Here is a 19659-nt window from a genome sequence, read left to right as displayed (position 1 = left end):
TTTGGTGTTTTATTAACATTAAAGGAATAATTCAGCCAAAAATTTAAATGGTGAAGAAAAAAAATCTGAATGAGTTTCCTTCTTTTGTTAAACATAAACACTATTTTGAAGAAGGTGGAAAACCAAACAGTTGCTGGTTCACAGTGACTTCAGAGTATTTTTCCCCTACTATCAAAGTTAATGTGGACCAGCAACTGTTTGGTTATCAGCTTCTTCAAAATATCTTCTTTTGTGTGCAGCACAAGAAAATATATAAATATATTGTAGGTTTGAGACAACATGTGAGTGAATAAACAATGACATATATTACATTTTAGGGTGAACTATCCCTTTAATTACAGTCGACAGCATATACACTAGCCTATACTGTACCCAAGAAGTAGCCGCACACATCTAATATACAGACATTTGATTATTTCAGTTGTTTACTTTCATTTAAAACAGTGGCGTAATGAGCCAACACCGGGCCCTTAAGCAGGTTTATCAAGGCGGGCCCCCTACTACAACACGTCATGACGCTACGCGCACCAAAAAAAAAAAAAAAAAAAAAAACTGCTGATGTAGGCGCACCATAATAACACATTGTTACTGTTACTGTCACTGCTATATACACATAGGCATAGGTCCAAATACATAAAAAAGATGCTCACTTACATTATAGCTGCATTTTCCGGGCTTTCCTCTGTGCGAAGTTATTGATCATATCCTTAAGGTCCAGATTGCGCGCACGGGCATTCTCAATTGACAGTATGGCAAGTCCAGAGAGACGACTCTGTCCACAACATTTTCACCTTTTACATCGATGTTGCTTGATCCACTGGTGCTAGCATTAACCACGGAGCTGCTACTACCAACAGTCGCTTCAGGTGCTTTACTCACTTCACTCTCTTGCTCCATCTCAATCTCGATCTCCCCCTGTGTCATCTTTTTAAAGAAGCTTCCAATTTTTGGTAATTTATTAATTGATCAAATTCATCTTTTCGTTTGCGCTTTTGAAAGCCACTTTTGTGTTTATAATTTGACGACTCAATGTCTGTCTCATGTTCAACGTTTTTTACTGTTTTGCACGCAATGCCATGTTCACCTGAGGATTACCCAGTTCCAATTAGAAACAAATTACACAAAATTCATAATTTTTCGTTTCAAACATTTATTTAATTTTCAGTCAAATATGCTGTTGTCATTATTTATTCAAAACAATTCGCAAAAAAATTAAATGCGATCAAACTAAAAGTAGTCAAATGCGATAGGGGGACCCGGCTGTCAATCAAACTCTTCCAGTAACGCAGGCGGGCCCCTGATTGGTCCGGGCCCGTAAGCAACCGCTTACCCTGCTTACCGATAGTTACGCCTGTGATTTAAAACATATCTAACTGAGTCTATACATAAACCTTGTGTTTTTTGACAGTATTAGCACAAAACATAACTTACTAATCAGGCACAGTTTGAAGGGCTTTTTCGTTTTCGATCCGCGCTTTGATTGTGCTCAGAAAAACTGCACGTCTGAATTAAAGCACATAAAAAAAAAATAATAATAAAAATTGTAGTGTCCCGCTGAGAGTTAACTGTTAGCTGTATATTCATTCAATGCAACGATATTTCTTCGAAAGCAGATCGTGGATACATTTTTATCGTCCACAACCAAAAATATTAACATCTTACCCTCGGCAGAAATCGAGGACAGAGGGCAGACCGCACCGCGAGGGCAATTTAGCGTTGGAGCTAAAAGTCAGGGGCTCGAGACCACCTAAAATTACATTTATTTGAAAGCATTTGTGAGAGCTCGATTATGAGTAAATTAGTCCTTCCTGTCTGTGCAGCGCCTTGGATTACTTCCAAACACAAATATATTTTTGCTATAAATGTTCTGTTTCCAATCATTATGTTTCAGTCAAAATCCCATACGCTGCTTTATGGTGGTGGCAACTGGAGTGTCAAAGCTTATTCTCCCTTGTGGACATGCCACTGCTGTTTTAAAGCTCTGTCAGGTAAACTTTTCATTGGCGTTCTGTTCTCACATGATGCACTTTTTCTGAGCTCGTATCCCCGAAGCGCGCGCACACTCCGGAGCAGAGGGTGGCGGTAATGCACCTAATTACGCTGGATTCCAGCCGCCGTTAAAAACCAAGTAGAAGAAGACGAAGGCATTGTTGTTGGTTTATCAACCTTCTGTCAGGAGCCAAGATGGGCAGAGGATCACCAATTCCCCCAATGCTGCGGCAAAAAATAGTGGAGCAATTTCAGAAAGGAACTTCTCGGAGAAAAATTGCAAAGAGTTTGAAGTTATCATCATCTACAGTGCATAATATAATTTTAAGATTCAGAGAATCTGGAACAATCTCTGTGCGTAAAGGTCAAGGCCGGAAAAAAAGACTGGATGCCTTTGATCTTTGGGCTCTTAGACGGCACTGCAAAGACAGTGAAGGTACATTTTCTGACAAAGAGGAAGATGATTCCAAGGAGGAAGAAGTGAGTGAAAAGGTTTTTTTTTCCCCTAAATGCTCCCAATATTCCTTTTTTTTTTTCTTCTTCTTCTTTTTTTTTTATACATTTCAGGCAATATATTACTATTCGTAAATTGCTTGTATCGTGTCGCCAAATCAACAGAAATCTCCTCCTCAGAAGAAATCTTCAACCACAAAGTCTACAAAGAAATCAGAAAAGTCCGAACAGACTACATCAGATGAAAGTGACCAAGACATTCATGAAAATAAGAATGCAAAAAAGGTTAGACAAATTTTTCACATAATTCAAATAAATTCAAGCTTATTTGAGCTTGTTGTTTTGGTCTGCTGATCAAGTCAGGCATTAAAAATGATGAACAATTAGTTAATTTACAGCTTAACTGGACAATGAAAACTTTAAACTGCCTCTGAAAGAAATAGCTAAATTTAATTTATGACACAATAATAAGAACAAGTACAACTTTTGTTGCACTTTTGATTTATAGATCTGCAGATGCCCCAGAAATGTGTTCAGTTTTTCCCTCTGATTTTCTTAACTGCTGTTGTGACCGTACACACTACGTTTAACTCACCATTTAATTCACAAATTTCCTAGACAAAAAAGAAACCTGCAACAAAGAGGAAAGCTCCAGCAAAGCCTGTCCCAAAAACCAAGAAAGCTGACAGCAGCAGCAACCGAGGGAAAAAGAAAGCAAGCAAGAGCAAGGGTAATAATGCAGCAAATGCCTCAAGATGCAAGACTAGAAGTTAAAATCTAAGAATTGTATTTTTTTTTTAATCTTTTTTTTTTGTCTGAGTTTGAAATGCTGTATTTTTCTTCCAGATGAAAGTGAAAGCTCTGATGATGATCAGCCATTGATCAAGATGGTTAAAAAATACCCACCAACTCAAGAACAGTTAAAGGAGACAATCAAGGATCTCTTGAAAGATGCCAACTTGGAGGAAGTTACGATGAACCAGATTACCCGAAAAGTATGTTATTTCAAAGCATTTATCGGGACAAAATGGATTTTTGAGCGGTTACAGTGGCTTTTTCGATACTTTAAATGTGTGAATGTTAATGCATTAACAAAATATCAAACTTGAATGGTGTCTTCAAACTAATGAGGTGTTTCACCTTAGGTGCATATTCACTTTTCTGATCCATTTTGCAATTGTATGTAACCAACTGAAGTCCAGTGATTTTAAATGGATGAAATCAGTTCCTCTTAAGTCCATGCAGGAGTCCTAGCACAGGTGTAGTTCACAATAGTTTACAATAGATATAGATATGTTCCACTAATGTTTGACATCCTGAAAAGTTTCCAGATACTTATTTATGAACTTCCTCTTCATTGTAGGTTCATGACAAGTATCCTGACTTTGATCTGAGCAGCAGAAAGGAATTCATCCGGGAGACAGTTAAAGGTGTAAGTACCTCCAAAATACTAAACCAGTGTTTGGTAGCACTTTATTTTACAGTCCTATTCCTCATATACATACTATGTACTTATTATAGTAATTACAATAACTAGGTACTAACCTTGAACCTACCCCTAAACCTAACCCAATCCCATGCAGTTACCTAGTATTACCAGAACTTTCTTATTTAAATAAACCAGTGTTTTATAATCGGTTCTGTCAGTTTGCAGTTTTTATAATGGGTAATTTTCTTGTTTTTCAGTTGATATCCTGAAGTGATGAAAATGCCTTGTTTAAAAGGACAGTGAGGATAAAGATCTTTATTACTCGAAACTCGATTTTTATTACACTGTTCATTATTGTGTAGTTATTATTTTTATTTTATATAATGTTTCTCAACTCTCTAGCAAATTCTACTTTTTTGTATTTAAAAAATATATATTTTCTAAAGATTATTATTTATTTTTTTTACGGTGAATGATGTGGATGGTTTTGGTTGTTGAAACATGCCACATTTAGAAATTGTTTGGCTTGTTATTGTATTGCAGAACAATATAATAATAATATTTTGGCAGTGTCAGCTTCCATTTCAGTGTTATGCTTTAATTCTAATTTGAAAAGAGCAATTTTTTAAAAATCTTTTTGCTCTTACTTCTAGATGATTTTTTTGTAAATATACTTTATATGTGCATTATTTTTCTTTCTCCTATTTTTATGCAAGTTATAAAGAACAAACGTATCTCTTAATTTGACATATTACTCATTACCTGCAGGTCAGTGTCCTGGGTTGACCTCTGTTTTATACACTGACCTCAGTAACCAGTATGTCAGTTATCATCAGACATACGGCTCTGTTATGTGTTACAACAACAACAACAAAAAACAGAAACAAAGATGTTTATTTTGAAATAAATTTATTTTTCATAGAAAATAACTTGTCTGTTCAATTGTATACAAAAAATGGGAGGCCAAAAAATGTTGGGGGGTGTTATTCATATTTTATTAATAATAATAAAGATAATTAGAATAATTTTAAGTCACCTTATGCTCCATAAGGTGTTTGCGGAGGCCCCCTAGTGGATCTCGCCCTCCTAGCTATACAACGCATTTTCCTGCTGTAGGTATCAAGCAGATTTGAAGTTTCTACGTTTATTAAACTATCCTGTCACAAAACAAAAAAATATATAAAAAGAAATCGTTCCCTGACCGGGAATCGAACCCGGGCCGCGGCGGTGAGAGCGCCGAATCCTAACCACTAGACCACCAGGGACTGCTGCAACACAGCGCAAGAAATGTCGAATTAAAAGTTATACAAAGCGTACTATCTTCTCTCTAAAATAAATTAAATTTAAACAATCAACTAATGGCTAACACCCCAGTGCTTCTAAAGGACTACCGTGTTTAAATTCACCTGTCAGCAAATAATGAAAACTGAGAATTTTCCTTACATTACAATACATGGAGTTAATATAATACAAATATATCACAATAATTTAACAAACTAGATAAATTCAAGAAGAAATTATTATAATTACATTTAAGAAGAAATTATTGTCTTCACGCCACACTCGACTTCTCAGTTTCTCGTTGTGGCCAGTAGAGTTCGCAGTACTATACGTTTTAGGGCTTTAACATTTCCTGTCATGGCCCATAGAGGTCGTAGGTTGCCGCTGAAGGTTGAAGTTGAGGGGTCATGACTCATGTTGGAGAGTGGCTTACACTAGCTGAAACGATACAGCTAGAACAACAGTAGGGACTTACATCCACCAGACTGCTGGAACTCAACAGGAGCCGATTCACCGTTAAAACAAACCCCCAAAGAGGAAAGGCAGAATCTGTCTTTAGGGTAAGCGATGGTTTGAGTGCTTTTATCTTGGTTTGTGTTCATATGGATTGCTGAATCAGCGTTAGTTCATTTTAGAAGCATGGCAGGCCGTTAGTACTATTTATTTCTGTTAAAAGGTCCAGTAACATGCAGTCAAAACGCTTCTTAGATATATGTATAATTTATAGCTTGACGCTGTACTGATGAACATGCTAACGTTAAACTACCTATCAGATTGTGCTACCGAAAATATATTTGCATTGTTTTAGGGGTAAGAGTAGGTGTGGACGGGTAGGTTTAGAGTAGGGGTAGTTATGGACATTAAAAAAAGCCTTAAACCACATGAAAAAGATGCTGGTAGCATAAACTGATATGTAGCATTTTAGCAAGCTAACTAACATAACTTATCTTTTTAACGGAAGGTAAATTGGCACAATCTGAGCGAGTAGCACAAATCGGCGAAACACCGGCACATTGAGGTGATTAAATGCGCATTTAATGTCTGATGTGTTCTATTTATTGTCTACACATGTCAAGTTAATCCAAATAAAACTGGCAGGTGCTTTAACCACGAACTATTGCTAATGCTAAAACGTTAGCCGCTCGGCTAAAGTTAATGTCATGGAAACGTGCATCAGTTTCATCTCCTTGCACTACACAAAGATAATAATATCTCATGGATTATAAAAGGCATGCAATGCAGGACAGTGCAGACAACTGAGTTAATGCAAAACAACTGTATTCATATGTAGTTCAGTGACCATAAGCTTTATACGTTTATTTGACTGACAGCAGAAGAAACGTGGAATTGCATCAGACTGAGCACCGCGCCTTGTATTATTACAGTATAGTGCTTATCGTCAGTTTGATCGATACCGTAAAAGTACCACGCTACTATGAGTAACATAAGTATAAAAATTTTTTTAATGGTGTGACCGTCTCAATCATCACTGTACCTTGGTACTATTGTTTATAAGTCTGTTTAAGAAACTGTAAACATTTCTGGCTTAAATGCATGTTTTGTTGTGTTAGTTAATTATTTACAAATGTTGAATAATTTACTCCATTACTGATTTTGAAAGGTATTTTGGGGGGTGGGAAGTTATTATGAGCAGGCTGATATCCCTGACTGTTTAGTAGATTTAAAGTCAGATAATTTATAGTGGGACATTCTGATGCAGACATAAATCCAGCAGATAACTTTTTTAATACATGAGGTGGTCTTGATGTTTTCATTTAATGTCAGATTTGTGGTTTTTATTTACCTTCATTTTGGAAACCGATGTAAAACTGGTGTATTTTCAGTGCCCTATGTGAATAAAAGCATTGCTGGGTGAAAATATGACATGCACTGTTTATATTCAGGTGGTTGTCATTGTTTTAATGGTTCTGTCCAAAGCAGCAACTTTGTGTTGGTTCTGTCCAAAGCAGCAACTTTGTTTTTCACTCTGAAGTTGTATCCCAGCAAGCATGATAGTTACCAGGTTCTTGTGTCACCAAATTGTCAAGCAGGGTTGCTTGGCACAAACCGATCTGTCTGTCTGTCTGTCTGTCTGTCAGCTGCACGTGTTTATCAGCCTGCGCCTGCACATTCTCAAGAGTTTATGGTCATTGCCTTTTGGCTTTGCCAGGATTTTCAGACTGGTGTCTCTGGACTCTGTTCTTTTGAAAATCTTCCAGATTCAGCAATCGACGGAGAGAAGTCATGAGAAAGAGAGAGACTTTGTCAAACTTAGTCTTAACCCTCTATGCTGGAATAGGAAAGGAACTCTTCAGATAAAAGTTCAGATAAATAGGAATAATTGACCTCAAATTCTTTCATTATTAATTTATTCACTCTCATGTTTCTTAAAATGTGCATGACTCTCATTTTAATGGCAAACAAACAGGTCTGTGTTGTTAGAGCTGTTGTAATTAATGTAAAAATTGGGGTTTCAAGCTTCAGGATGGATGCAAATAAATAATGAAATTATCATATATGTGTTTCTTATGACTACTGTTCTAGAAGTCTTATAAAAGTTTCTCGTTATTCAATTGTTGACCTTAAAATCTGCATTAGCTTTTAGCTGCATTAAATTATTGTTGTAATTTTTATGCATTTACTGACAATTCTAATTTAATTTTTAATTCAGTTCTTATTGTCACTGCTTTTATTGTGTGTATTGATGCAGTATTGTATATACAACAATCCTAAGGTACTATGAAATTGATCATTTAAAAAATTTATTTATTGGATTAATTAAAATTGCATTAAAAGGATGACCAGCACAAACTTGAAGGTTTCTCCTTTTGTGTTCTACCAAAGAAAGATTTATGAATGATATGAGGGGGAGTGCATGACTGATTTTTAATTTTTAGGTAAACTATTCATTTAAGGCATTCAAAGTTTCATTTGAAGGTTCAGTTGGATCCTTTTGGGGAAATTTCTAAAATTCCTCTCAGCGCATCTCTTGAAATATCTGCCATTAGTAGCTTGCATTGTTGGTTTGAAAGGAGAGTGGCACTGGTTGGTTGGTAACGCATTACAGTAAGGTTAAAATCATTAACATTATTTATTGCATTGGGTATCATAATCTAACCATGAGCAAGACTCCTTCTTTTTTTTTTTTTTTTTTTTTTTTTTTATAGCATTTTGTTCATCTAGGTGGGGTTTTAATGAATACACTACCATTAAAATGTTTTGGAGTTAATAAGAATTTTAAAAGAAGTCTCTTATGTTCACCAAGGCTGCATTTATTTGACTAAATGTACTATAGAAACATAATTTTTGTGAACTATTATTTTACATAGCAATAATATTTTTCTATTTTAATATATTTTCAAATGTAATTTATTCCTGCGATTGCTTGGAAATTTAATGTTCAGCAGCCATTACTTCAGCCTTAAGCAATGTCTTCAGCAATCATTTTAATATGCTAATTTAGTTCCATTTGTATATTTCTTTATTAGTAATATTTTTGTAGAAGCAGTGATACAAATTTTTCAGGATTTTTTTGGGGTTTTATCAGTAAGTGGAAAAAAAAAACATATCCTTCACATCACAATGAATGAGATCCAAGAGTAGTTGTGTATATGCTTGTTTGCGCAGATCCCTGGATGCCCGCCGGTGCACTCGCACTGGCCGCACACGCAGACTCGATGGCCATCAGCTGACCCCTCCCCCCAGGATGACGGTGAGAGAGCGGCTTCGGCAGAACATCTCGGCCGCCTTCTACCGGCACGGCCTGCTATGCGCCTCCTACCCAGTTCCCATCATTCTCTTCACATCTGCCAGCATCCTGGCCTGCTGGTGAGTCTGCAGTCATGATATTTGATTCAAACAGGAAGTAATAGAATCGGAGCGAGATTTAAACTAATCAGGCACACAAACTCTCTCAAGGTTGAAGTACTTTATGTACTCCTGTGAGTTGGGAAAAGTAGCTTATCCGAACAAATCTGTGAGTGGGGTGTTTTCGGCTGAGAGAGGGCTAAATAGGAAGGAAACTGGCTTGTGGTCAGTTGTTTTGCACAGTTTGATTCGAAAGCAAGATTGTGCCAGGAGGACTGTGTGTAGCACAAGCACAAAAGTGGAGCACTGAATGCTTTTCTCATGCCTTTTCTTTTAGCGTCAGTCAGCAAAATGTGAATTAAATGTCTGACAATTCAAAAAAGGGGCAAAATCCATGTGGAAAAGAGTGAGTGAGTGAGTGAGTGAACATTTCTCTCAAAGAACAGCCCAGTGTCTACAGCTGCCTGGAGGAACAGAAGTAGGCTTTGCCACACAGATGAGTTCTTTCTCAGCTAGAGACGAGAAGATACTGGGCAGTTACACAGAATAGCTTGACTCAGCCTCGAGACAGATAATAAAAGAACTTAGTTGAACTGAATTGAACGCAAATTAAGCACACAGAATGATCATCCATCTGGAGAGTTTACCAGTCCTTCCGTGTTTGTATTGCAGCCTGCAGGCAGTATTGTGGGTCTTGAGCAATCATTTTTCTTAGTAAAAACAAGAATTTTACACTTTCTATCCTTGGCTTTCTTAGAGCTTGCCTGAGGATATCAGAGATGACAAGTTAATCATACTGATCTGTGCTCCCTCCTGGTGCAGCACCTGTGACTGACTGATTGAATGCTATAAAACTGTCAGTAAACATGCAAAAACAACTTTGCATACTTATCGCCCTTTTCATTCAAATATGATTTGTTTTATGGATCTTGTATGGGCTCTTCATCATGAGGTACCGTGTCTGTGAGGAATTTGAAAAATAGATTGCTTTGTTGTTCCATGCTTTACCCTTTCTTTAACAGTTATCCTCTGCTGAAGCTGCCTCTGCCAGGAACAGGGCCTGTCGAGTTCACCACTGGAGTACGAGACTACTCCACCCCATCCCATGAGTCCCAGGGCGACCTGTCTGAGCGCCCTGATTGGGTAAAATTAAATGCTTTCAGTTGATATACAACAATATACAAATTTAAGTTCTGTGCATTTTAGAAATAAGCATTATTATGCATAGAAAATCCAAAGAATCCTGTTTCCACAAAAATATTAAGCAGCACATTTGTTTTCAACATTAATAATAATAGTAAATATAACTTAAGCACCAAATCAGAATGGTCCTGAAGAATCACTGCAGTTAAATTTTTTTTTTTTTTTTTTACTTTTTCTATATTGTTATTATTTAAATAAATGCAGCCTTGGTAAACATAAAAAAAAAATCTTACCGACCACAAACGTTTGAATGGTTGTTTACAATATAACAATTTTGAGGAATGTAGCCTTTCTGTGGAATTATTGGCGTGTTGCCAAGGCAGGCATTGGTTAGAGATTGTAAACCTTGCAAATGCTCGGTGTGCGGTGTGTGCTACACTGTTACAGACATTAATATGGCATTGAATCATTTTGTGTATTGTTACTTTTCTTATCTATCTGACCTAAAAAGACAATTTCACCTGGTGGACAAAGACCATTAATAGAAAATCCCATTGCCTTGCAATGTAAAAGTGACATCTACACTTGTGGCCAGCAAACAACCACCTGCCACACTTCAGCATCATGGAATTAGCTTGGTCAAGCACCACTGAGAATGTAAAAGTCAAGTTTCTTTTGAAGACCTGATACTATTAATCTAAAAATGCTGCTTTTCCTGCAGTATCGGGGTCCTCCGGTGGCCTACATCCAGCAGGTCTTGGTCAAGGCAGCGGTCTCACCATGGGACAACAGTCTGGTTCCTGTGGACGTGTTCCGCTCTCCCCTTGGGCGTGTTTTCAGTGTTCTGGAGGAGATCAGAAACCATGTTTACACAGACAGGTCTAATATTCCCACCCTGAATTATAAGCTTCTGTTGATTTGATTTCAAACGATTTATGTTTGCGCTTGTTACCACACATTTCTTAACCTCATTCTTTCCGTTTTTCATTATGCTTCTCTTCTTAGAAGTCTGGAGGCGCTGTGCTTGCAGGTGACGGACCTGTTGCCAGGGTTGCGGCGCATGCAGGCGGTCCTTCCAGAGCACGGCTGCCTGCTGGTATCCCCTGGCAACTATTGGCAGAATCGGCGTGACCTGTTTGATGCAGATCCAGACCTTCTGAAGACAGTCCACCAACATGAACCCAAAGGCCTTCATACTTCAGCCACTCTGAAAGGCAGGAATCTGCACAAATAAAATTTAATCTCTGCTCAAATTAAAGTTACCCACGCTTTGTTTAGTATCCTGTGCACTCACTCACCCCATTTTTACTCTGTGTGATTTTTAGATTTACTCTTTGGTGTCCCGGGGAAGCAGACGGGTGTAAGCATGTACAGCAAGAAGAGATTGGTGACGTACACCATCACAATTGCACTAAGCTCCTATGATGCAAGGTCAGCCTTTGCAATATTTGGAATTAACTGTGGTTTCTAAGACTGGCGTTATATTTTCAAAATCTAGTTTTGTTTTTAATATTGTTTGTAGCGAACTAATCATAGTTTTCAAAAATGTTTAACATCTCCTGTGTGTGTTTGTGATTTTTGACAGGTTTGTAGCCAGTCTCCGAGCACGTCTGAAACAGCTTCATCCTTCAGTGAACTGCAGTCTGCGGGAAGACCACATGGTGCATGTCCATTTCAAAGAGGAGATTGGCATCGCTGAGCTCATCCCTCTGGTCACCACCTACATCATCCTTTTTGCTTACATCTACTTCTCCACCCGTAAGTGTCACCTCTACACATTTTCTGTGTCATTTATTTATTTTATTTTTTTTAAGGAATTAATCATCTTATTTAGCAAGGATGCTTTAAATTGATCATTAGAATGACAGTAAAGACATTTATAATGTTAAAAATGATTTCTATTTCAAATCGACTTTCATAAAAAAATACTGGAAAAAAATGTTATCTTGAATTCCAGAAAAATATAAATCAGCACAACAGTTTCAACATTAATTACAATAAGAAATGTTTTTCAACACCAGATCAGCATATTTGAATGATGTCTGAATGATTTCTGAAGAATCATGTCACACGTTGCTATCCTAGGCATAAATGACATTTTTAAAATAATTTTTTTTGCGATTTTAAAATTAACGGTTCCTTTATTAATATATTTCTCAAAATAATTTTATAATGTATTTTTTAAATGCCGCTCAGAATTTAGCTTTTTTTTTTTTTACTTTATTTTATTTTTTTATAAAGTGTAAAAATTTTCACGATATTACTGTATTTTTGATCAAACACATGCATATATGGTAAACATGAGACATCTTGGAAAAAAAATACAAAATTAAGAAATATTTCCAATCACCAAACCTTTTGCATTTTTTTTTCCTGGTTTCGGAATATGTGTCGCACCTGTACATTCTTGACCCTGGAGTTAGAACAGAGTGTCATACTATGTCTCTGATTTGAAACAATAGGTGATGTTCTCTTAACATGTTTGTAGATGTTTCCATAACTATTTTATTTAAAGGGCGACCTATTCTCAGGGAGTATCTGATGTGCATTTAGTTTCTATAACCTTCATGGTGAATATATTTGCATAGATCAACAAAGAACTATCAACAGTGCTTATATTCTGATGTTGGATGATTTATATGCACATCTGTTTATGCCTCAAAAACATTTGGTTTTGTGTGATATATTGAAAATTGCTGTAAATTCTGTAGTGAATTATGCTAGTGTAATATTATTGAGCCTTTGATTTGTGTCCATTACTCTTATTATATTCACGGGAACGGCAGAGTCAAAATGACTGTAGATATAGTGCTTGCCAGAAATGGGAATATTCATAGTGTTTTCTGTTGCTCTTTATTGTTCTTTCTCTATTAATCATTCCATAGATTTTTTTTCCAGGAGCCTCTGGGAAAAGCAGTAAATTGGCAGCAGAAAGCTTTTAGATTAACATAGCTGTTTGGTTTCTGACTGAGCTTTTGCCAAAGGTTGTTTCAGTCTGGTCTGGTGATTATCCTCAGAACAGCACGTTCAGCATCAAGAATTCACATGCCTTCTTTCCAGCAGCATTTTGAATGGATGTTCAAGAGCTCAGTGACGTTGAAAATGCTCTTGACGAAAATAATTCTGGTAATCCCTGCCTCTCACTTCACAGGAAAGATCGACATGGTGAAATCCAAATGGGGCTTGGCTCTGGCTGCTGTGGTGACGGTTCTCAGCTCTCTGCTTATGTCTGTGGGACTCTGCACTTTGTTTGGCCTGACACCCACGCTGAACGGAGGGTAGGAGCTCAGCCAAAACACGCCTTCATTCATACCACTAGAATGATTCGGTGCATCAGTATCACAGGGCTGCTATAGACTTAATCCCTCGGGAATTAAAATGTCACTGTTTGATCTCTGAGCAGGTTGATGTATAACCAGACGTCAATAATAATGATAGCCGTTTAGGGGAATTATATTGCCAGGAAGTGTTTGAGTGGGCAGGGATAGGCGTCCTCCAGCCTATAAGGCTGCATGTGTGGACTTACAGTCACAGTGGTGTGAGCTCAAGCTGTCCAAACAAATTTGACCTGGTTTACTAGGACAGGCGGCAGTCAATACATACACACTATCTAGTCCACATGTGTACTCCATGTTGATCCAAAATACAACAAGGATGCAGAAAGTCAAGTCTGACAGAATTTTTTCTTTTTTCTGATATTATTATCAATAATGAGCTAGCTCCTCACGTTCCTCACATTCATATTATTTTCACATCAGAGATTATTTAAACAATTTTCTTTCTGGTTAGATTTGGTTGATTTTCAGAGGGTGATTTGTTTTGTCCGCTGCTGTTCTGCAGGGAAATCTTCCCTTACCTTGTGGTGGTAATTGGTTTGGAAAATGTCCTTGTCCTCACCAAGTCTGTTGTGTCAACGCCTGTCGACCTTGAAGTCAAGCTGCGTATTGCTCAAGGTCAGAGATGATGCATTCATCTGCACTGTTAAAATATGTGCACTGAATTTTCTTGTCCTTTTTTAGTACAGCTCATTCACTACTAAGCACTCAGTCTTACTGTTGTGTAGTGACACTTAAAAAGGTTATATGTATTAATTAATAATTTTTGCCACTAAACTATATGCAAATTAGGTTTAAAAACTATGTATAAAAATATAGAATGTCAAAATTGCTACATATGTTTTGAAAAATACTGCTTTAAACATTTTATTTATTGTAGGTAACGTTTATATATAAGTCCTTAGCAACTTCTTGTGCTGTTTGATTACTATTTTTTTTTTCCCAAGTATGGGATGTGAATATTAGACCAAATTAAATCACCACTTGTTCTGTCTTAAGGTCTAAGCAATGAGAGCTGGTCCATCATGAAGAATATGGCCACTGAACTGTGCATAATTCTCATTGGATACTTCACTTTTGTACCAGCAATTCAGGTGAAACTCTTGTAAATAACTCTGATATATGATCTGCTTTTGGTGGTAGTTGTGCATTTCCCTCTTTTTTTTTTTTTTCTTCTGTGTGTAGGAGTTCTGTCTGTTTGCTGTGGTGGGTCTGGTGTCCGACTTCTTCCTGCAGATGTTTTTCTTCACCACTGTGCTGTCTATTGACATCCGCCGCATGGAGGTGAGAACCACCCACATAGAGAACATTCTAGAAATGTATTTTACAGTTCCACATGAAATACACAAATCATTCATTGCTTCATTTGAGTATCTGGAATGTTCTTTTTTTTCTCACCTTTCTCAATTCTCACTTCTCTATGTAAACAGTTGGCTGATCTGAACAGGCGTCTCCCAGCTGAAGCGGGGATGCCTCCACCTAAACCAGGCCCTTTACGTCCACGAGAGACCCCTCCGCCACCCCGCCCTTCTCCCCACACCATCACCCTTCAGGCTCCTGCGTTCCGAAACCTCCGCTTGCCCAAGAGGCTCAGGGTGGTGTACTTCCTAGCCCGCACACGCCTGGCCCAGAGAATCATCATGGTAAAAATTACACCCTTCAAAGTTTCATTGCAACATTTTGAGCTGAAAGCGAGTGCCAATGTAATATTAAGAATAAAACATTTATTTAGAGTACTTTTATTCATCAAATAAATATTAAATCGATCAAAAGTAACAGTACCATAGAGACATTTATATTGTTACGAAAGATTTCTATTTCAAATAAATTATGTTCTTTTGAACTTGCTATCCATCTAAGAATCCTGAAAAATAGTAAGCAGTACAACTGTTTTCAAAATTGATAATAAAAAGAAACATTATTATCAATAATTATCAATAATAAGGTTGGAGTAATGGCTGCTGAAAATTCAGCTTGCATCACAGGAAAAAAAAAAGATTTTAAATATTAAAATAGTTATAAATTTAATAAAGTTATTTTAATTTGTAATATGTAAATAGATGTTGGTTTTTTATAAGATAAATGTAGGCTTTGTAAGCAAAGATACTTATTTTAAAAACATTACAAATCTTACTGAACCCAAACTTTTGAACATTTTAAATTATATGCATAAAAATAAAGAAAGCATACAATATTGTTTACATTTATTTGAATGTGTTGTCCCTGTTTTTAATAGGTTGGCACTGTGATCTGGATTGGGATCTTGGTCTACACGGACCCTGCTGGTCTGAGGACTTTCATTGCTGCCCAGGTGTCAGAGCAGAGCCCTCTTGGGGAGGCGGGGCTTCCTCCTCACCTGGGCGTTGCTCCAGTGTTTCCTGGTGGAGACCCAACCAGCACACTGAGCGTGCTTCCTGCCCCTGAACCCACTCCTCTACCCGAAAACCAATCCCGGGGTCACCGAGCAGCCCGTCCAGAAGTTGCCCCTGTGTCCAGCCCCCAGATCACTTGGGGCCCTGAGGATGAGGAGCTATGGAGGCGGCTTTCTTTCCGCCACTGGCCCTCACTCTTTAGCTATTACAATATCACTCTTGCAAAGAGGTGGGCTACTCTCTCATTTCTTGATAGATGATATGATTTTGGCCCTTTCTTAACATCTTATTTTATCTTTTGTGTAACACACTTATGCCCCTGTCTGTTGCCCTCAGGTACATCAGCATTCTTCCAGTCATCCCCGTCACGCTCCATCTAAGCCCACAAGAGGCCATAGACACACGCCATCCCCAGGACACACGCCACGCTCCTCCTCCCAGCATCAAGACCTCCGATCTGCAGACAGACCTCACACTCTACAAGTCAGTGTCACACTTCAGCTGTCTGGGTGTTCTACCTGCTTTTAGAAATGTCACTTCTGCAGTCACTAATTCAGTTTGAATTATTATAACAAATTAACCATAGCTTGGGCAACAATGCACCAGATGTTTTAAGAAATGAAACAACAAATATACATTGCTGCTTTCCTATTGTTTTTGTTTATTTTAATTTTATTTATTTATTTGATTTCATTTAAAAGTTCGGGGTCTGTTCGATTTCTTTTAATGTTTATGAGAAGTCTCTTCTGCTCATCAAAGCTGCATTTATTTCACCAGTAATACAGTAAAAACATGAATTTTGAAAAATATATTAAATTACTAAACCGTTATTTTAAATTTATATTAATATTTTGAAATGTAATTTATTGTTGTGATATTGAAGCCATCACACAAGTCTTGAGTGTCACATGATTCTTCAGAAATCATTCGGATATGCTGATTTGGTCCTCACATAACATTTCTTGCTATCAGTGTTGGAAACATTTGAGCTGCTTAATATTTTTGTGGAAACTATGATAGGATGAATATAACATTTTAAAATGATCAGCATTTATTTGAAATAGAATTTTTGTTCTTTCCTCTCACATTTGATCAATTAAATGCATCCTCGTTGAGTAAAAGTATTATTGTCTTGTAAGTAGTAATTCTACTGAACCCAACTTTTTTAATGATTTATTTCTTTATGAATTAGGGTTATTATTAGGATTGAAGCATGACATAAATGTATAGCATGCTATACATTAGGGTATTGCATTGTTTAGATTTTTTTTATATTTATATTGCCCTCAAATTTTCAGTGGTCAAATGTATTGCCCCCTAAAGAAAATGAAAACTAATACCCTTTTCTTATAGTGTAATACTAGATGTAACTGAACTTACAGCAAGAATTGTAAGTGACACCACAAAAACACATTCCACCCGCCTTGTCATGTAACAATAAATAGAAAACTGTCATAAAACACCTATGATGTTTGGGTGTTCCTCAGAGGGTGGTTAGAATAAGAATGGAATTGTTTTGTTCTTTTGTTCACAGTGTTGTATTTATAGATCAGGCAGTAGTCATTCATTAGTAATCTATTAGTTGCTCAATGACTTTTCTCAGAAAACATGTATTACCGCTTTCCTTTGTGGTCTTTCTGTGAACAAATGTCAAGGATTTAAACCTCATGGTCAAAATATTTTTTTAAAGAAACAAACCCTTGCCTTCTTCATTTATACATGGAAAAACTGTCATTGATTTACTACGAGTGCTCATTCAGATCTCATACTAGCACACACTGGAGATCTAAATATCTGGCTGCAGAGACAAACCCAGTTTTTATCTATGAGGACATTATGGTTGTTAGATACACATCAGTTGTATCTAGGTCAGTTTGCTCTACCTAATTCTTCCTTTGGCCCCCTGCCTTGTTTTCTTTTTTTTTCTGTGGTATATTTACACTGTGAGGACATATTAAGAGTGTGTGCACGTGCTCAGATGTTGTTCAAAATTCTGCATGTAATGCTTACCTCTGAGTTCCCATTCATGCAGGTGGGTGGAGTGGAGATTCAAGAGAGACTTGTTTTGCTGGGGCTCATGCTCATATACTAACTTTTAAATTGATTGATTGACCCATTCATTAAAGGTGAAGTGTGTAGTGTCTGTGACAGTAGTTCACCACACAGATTAAAAAAGGAGTGTTTAGTGTCAGGTTTCTCAATCACTCCCCCATCTGGCTTTGTTTTGAATAATGGCTTTTTAATTATTTTGTTTGACATTTATTGTTATATGTGTGTTTGTTCAGGGTGGCAGCTCTTGGACTTTTCGCTGGTGTGGTGTTAGTTCTCTTACTCTTCTGTCTGTATCGTGTGCTCTGCCCTCGGAACTACGGGCAGAACGGGGTTCCCCATGGGCGCCGCCGCCGTGGGGACCTGCCCTGCGACGAGTACGGCTACTCGCCACCAATCAGTGAAATTTCCCCTCTGCTGCTGAGAGGCCACAGCATGGTGAGAATCCAGTTGACATGCACTGACATGTTTCCATAAATGCACTCTGAGATGTATCAAATTACATTTGGCATCTCTTTTCAGGACATTGAGTGTCTGGCCAGTGATGGCATGCTGCTGGCCAGCTGTTGTCTGGCGGGACACATCCGTGTGTGGGACGCACAGACAGGAGACTGTCTTACTGTCATACCCAACAATGGGTAAGGATATGTATAAACTCAGTTAAACTGACCTGCACCCACTGTATGATCCCTAATAAATGCAATATTCAAAAAATATATGTTTATGCTGTTGTACATGTTAAATTGTATTTTTACATATGTGTATCCACTTTTAGTCTGCGCAGGAGCAGCAGCAGCAGCAGTGGTTGTTGGGAGCACCGTGATGGCTGGGATCACTTAAGTGCTTGTGACGCTGAGAGCCTCTTGGGGGCAGATTTTCGGGAACCAGGAGGAGGAGCTGTGGGAGGACCAGATGTAGATATCTTCCCAATAAGGAGGAGGACCACCCCTGCACACCCTGCCCTGTTTGGGGACCAGCCAGACCTCACCCCTCTCATCGACACCAACTTTGGGTCGTCGCCCCCATCTCAGACTTTAAGCAGCTCTGGCTTTGATTTTGGGGGATTGGTAGAGAAAGCGTACCAGGAGCATGAGCCCTCGCCAGCACTTGCCTTCCCGCCTTCTCCTCCTCCAGCTTCACAACAAAGGCGACGTAGCCTCGGGGACCAGCCTGTGTTACCCCCAGAGCTCCCCCCACAGAATAATGGCGACTGGGACAGCTCGGTGTGGGCCATGGAGCTGAGGGGTAACCTCATTGCCACGGGCCGCAGCAGTGGCAAACTGCAGGTGAGAGAAAGAGAGGGCTTTTATAAGAATAACATTGATCTATCAGTGTGATTGATATGATGTCCTTATTTTCTCGCTTCAGCTGTGGGATGCAGTAGAGGGATCATTACGGTGCAGTAATGAAGATGGAGTATCTGGAATCACTGCATTGGCTTTTCTCAATAACAGGTGCATTTCATAACAATGTGAAGCTCAAGCTCATATATAAGCCACACCCTCATTTCACACCCAATCACCGGACTTATGTTTTCCTGCTAATGGAGATATTTTCAATTGCAGAATTGTGGCTGCTCGTTTAAATGGCTCACTGGATTTCTTCACAGTGGAGGTCACCAAGCCTCTTGGGTTGTTGCAGTATCGCGGTGAGTCATGTCAACAAAAAATTGAAAAAATTACAAAACCAGGTCTGGAAATGTCATTCAAATAAATGAAACCAGGAAAGTGGTAATTTTTATTCTGAATATATATTTTTATTAATTTCAGCTAGAATTTTGGTCTGTATTGTCTGAGTGTGA

At 38.0% G+C, this 19659-nt stretch overlaps 2 protein-coding genes across 4 annotated transcripts in view; both read left to right on the top strand.

The window, feature by feature from the left end:
- The first annotated feature begins 1564 nt into the window (after positions 1–1564).
- Positions 1565–4800, top strand: LOC128031007 (protein DEK-like). Of its 3 annotated transcripts, XR_008188026.1 has the most exons (7): positions 1565–2469; positions 2608–2727; positions 3061–3172; positions 3289–3437; positions 3588–3701; positions 3806–3874; positions 4129–4800. XR_008188026.1 is itself a non-coding variant. In XM_052619180.1 (6 exons), the coding sequence occupies exons 1-6, from the start codon at positions 2185–2187 to the stop codon at positions 4138–4140; spliced, it is 732 nt and encodes a 243-aa protein (XP_052475140.1). In that variant the 5' UTR covers positions 1569–2184; the 3' UTR covers positions 4141–4800. The 3 variants fall into 3 exon arrangements, 2 of the variants coding, with proteins under 2 accessions (XP_052475140.1, XP_052475139.1); XM_052619180.1 differs by lacking the exon at positions 3588–3701 and having other exon boundaries at positions 1569–2469; positions 2623–2727; XM_052619179.1 differs by lacking the exon at positions 3588–3701 and having other exon boundaries at positions 1573–2469.
- A 735-nt stretch (positions 4801–5535) lies between these two features.
- The window catches only part of LOC128031063 (sterol regulatory element-binding protein cleavage-activating protein), a 16460-nt gene continuing 2336 nt past the window's right edge, over positions 5536–19659 (top strand). The window contains exons 1-19 of the mRNA XM_052619279.1: positions 5536–5712; positions 8780–8980; positions 9982–10102; positions 10824–10981; positions 11108–11316; positions 11428–11533; positions 11688–11860; positions 13254–13380; positions 13943–14055; positions 14437–14531; positions 14623–14721; positions 14868–15080; positions 15674–16038; positions 16146–16292; positions 18095–18296; positions 18381–18496; positions 18634–19144; positions 19227–19312; positions 19424–19506. Of these exons, the coding sequence (XP_052475239.1) occupies positions 8859–8980; positions 9982–10102; positions 10824–10981; positions 11108–11316; positions 11428–11533; positions 11688–11860; positions 13254–13380; positions 13943–14055; positions 14437–14531; positions 14623–14721; positions 14868–15080; positions 15674–16038; positions 16146–16292; positions 18095–18296; positions 18381–18496; positions 18634–19144; positions 19227–19312; positions 19424–19506 (3046 nt within the window). The 5' untranslated portion in view covers positions 5536–5712; positions 8780–8858. The remainder of the gene's footprint in view (positions 5713–8779; positions 8981–9981; positions 10103–10823; positions 10982–11107; positions 11317–11427; positions 11534–11687; positions 11861–13253; positions 13381–13942; positions 14056–14436; positions 14532–14622; positions 14722–14867; positions 15081–15673; positions 16039–16145; positions 16293–18094; positions 18297–18380; positions 18497–18633; positions 19145–19226; positions 19313–19423; positions 19507–19659) is intronic.

Source organism: Carassius gibelio, chromosome A16 (assembly GCF_023724105.1).
Source record: "Carassius gibelio isolate Cgi1373 ecotype wild population from Czech Republic chromosome A16, carGib1.2-hapl.c, whole genome shotgun sequence".
In the NCBI taxonomy this organism is placed as follows: Eukaryota; Metazoa; Chordata; class Actinopteri; order Cypriniformes; family Cyprinidae; genus Carassius; species Carassius gibelio.
This window is presented reverse-complemented; position numbering and strand designations above follow the sequence as displayed.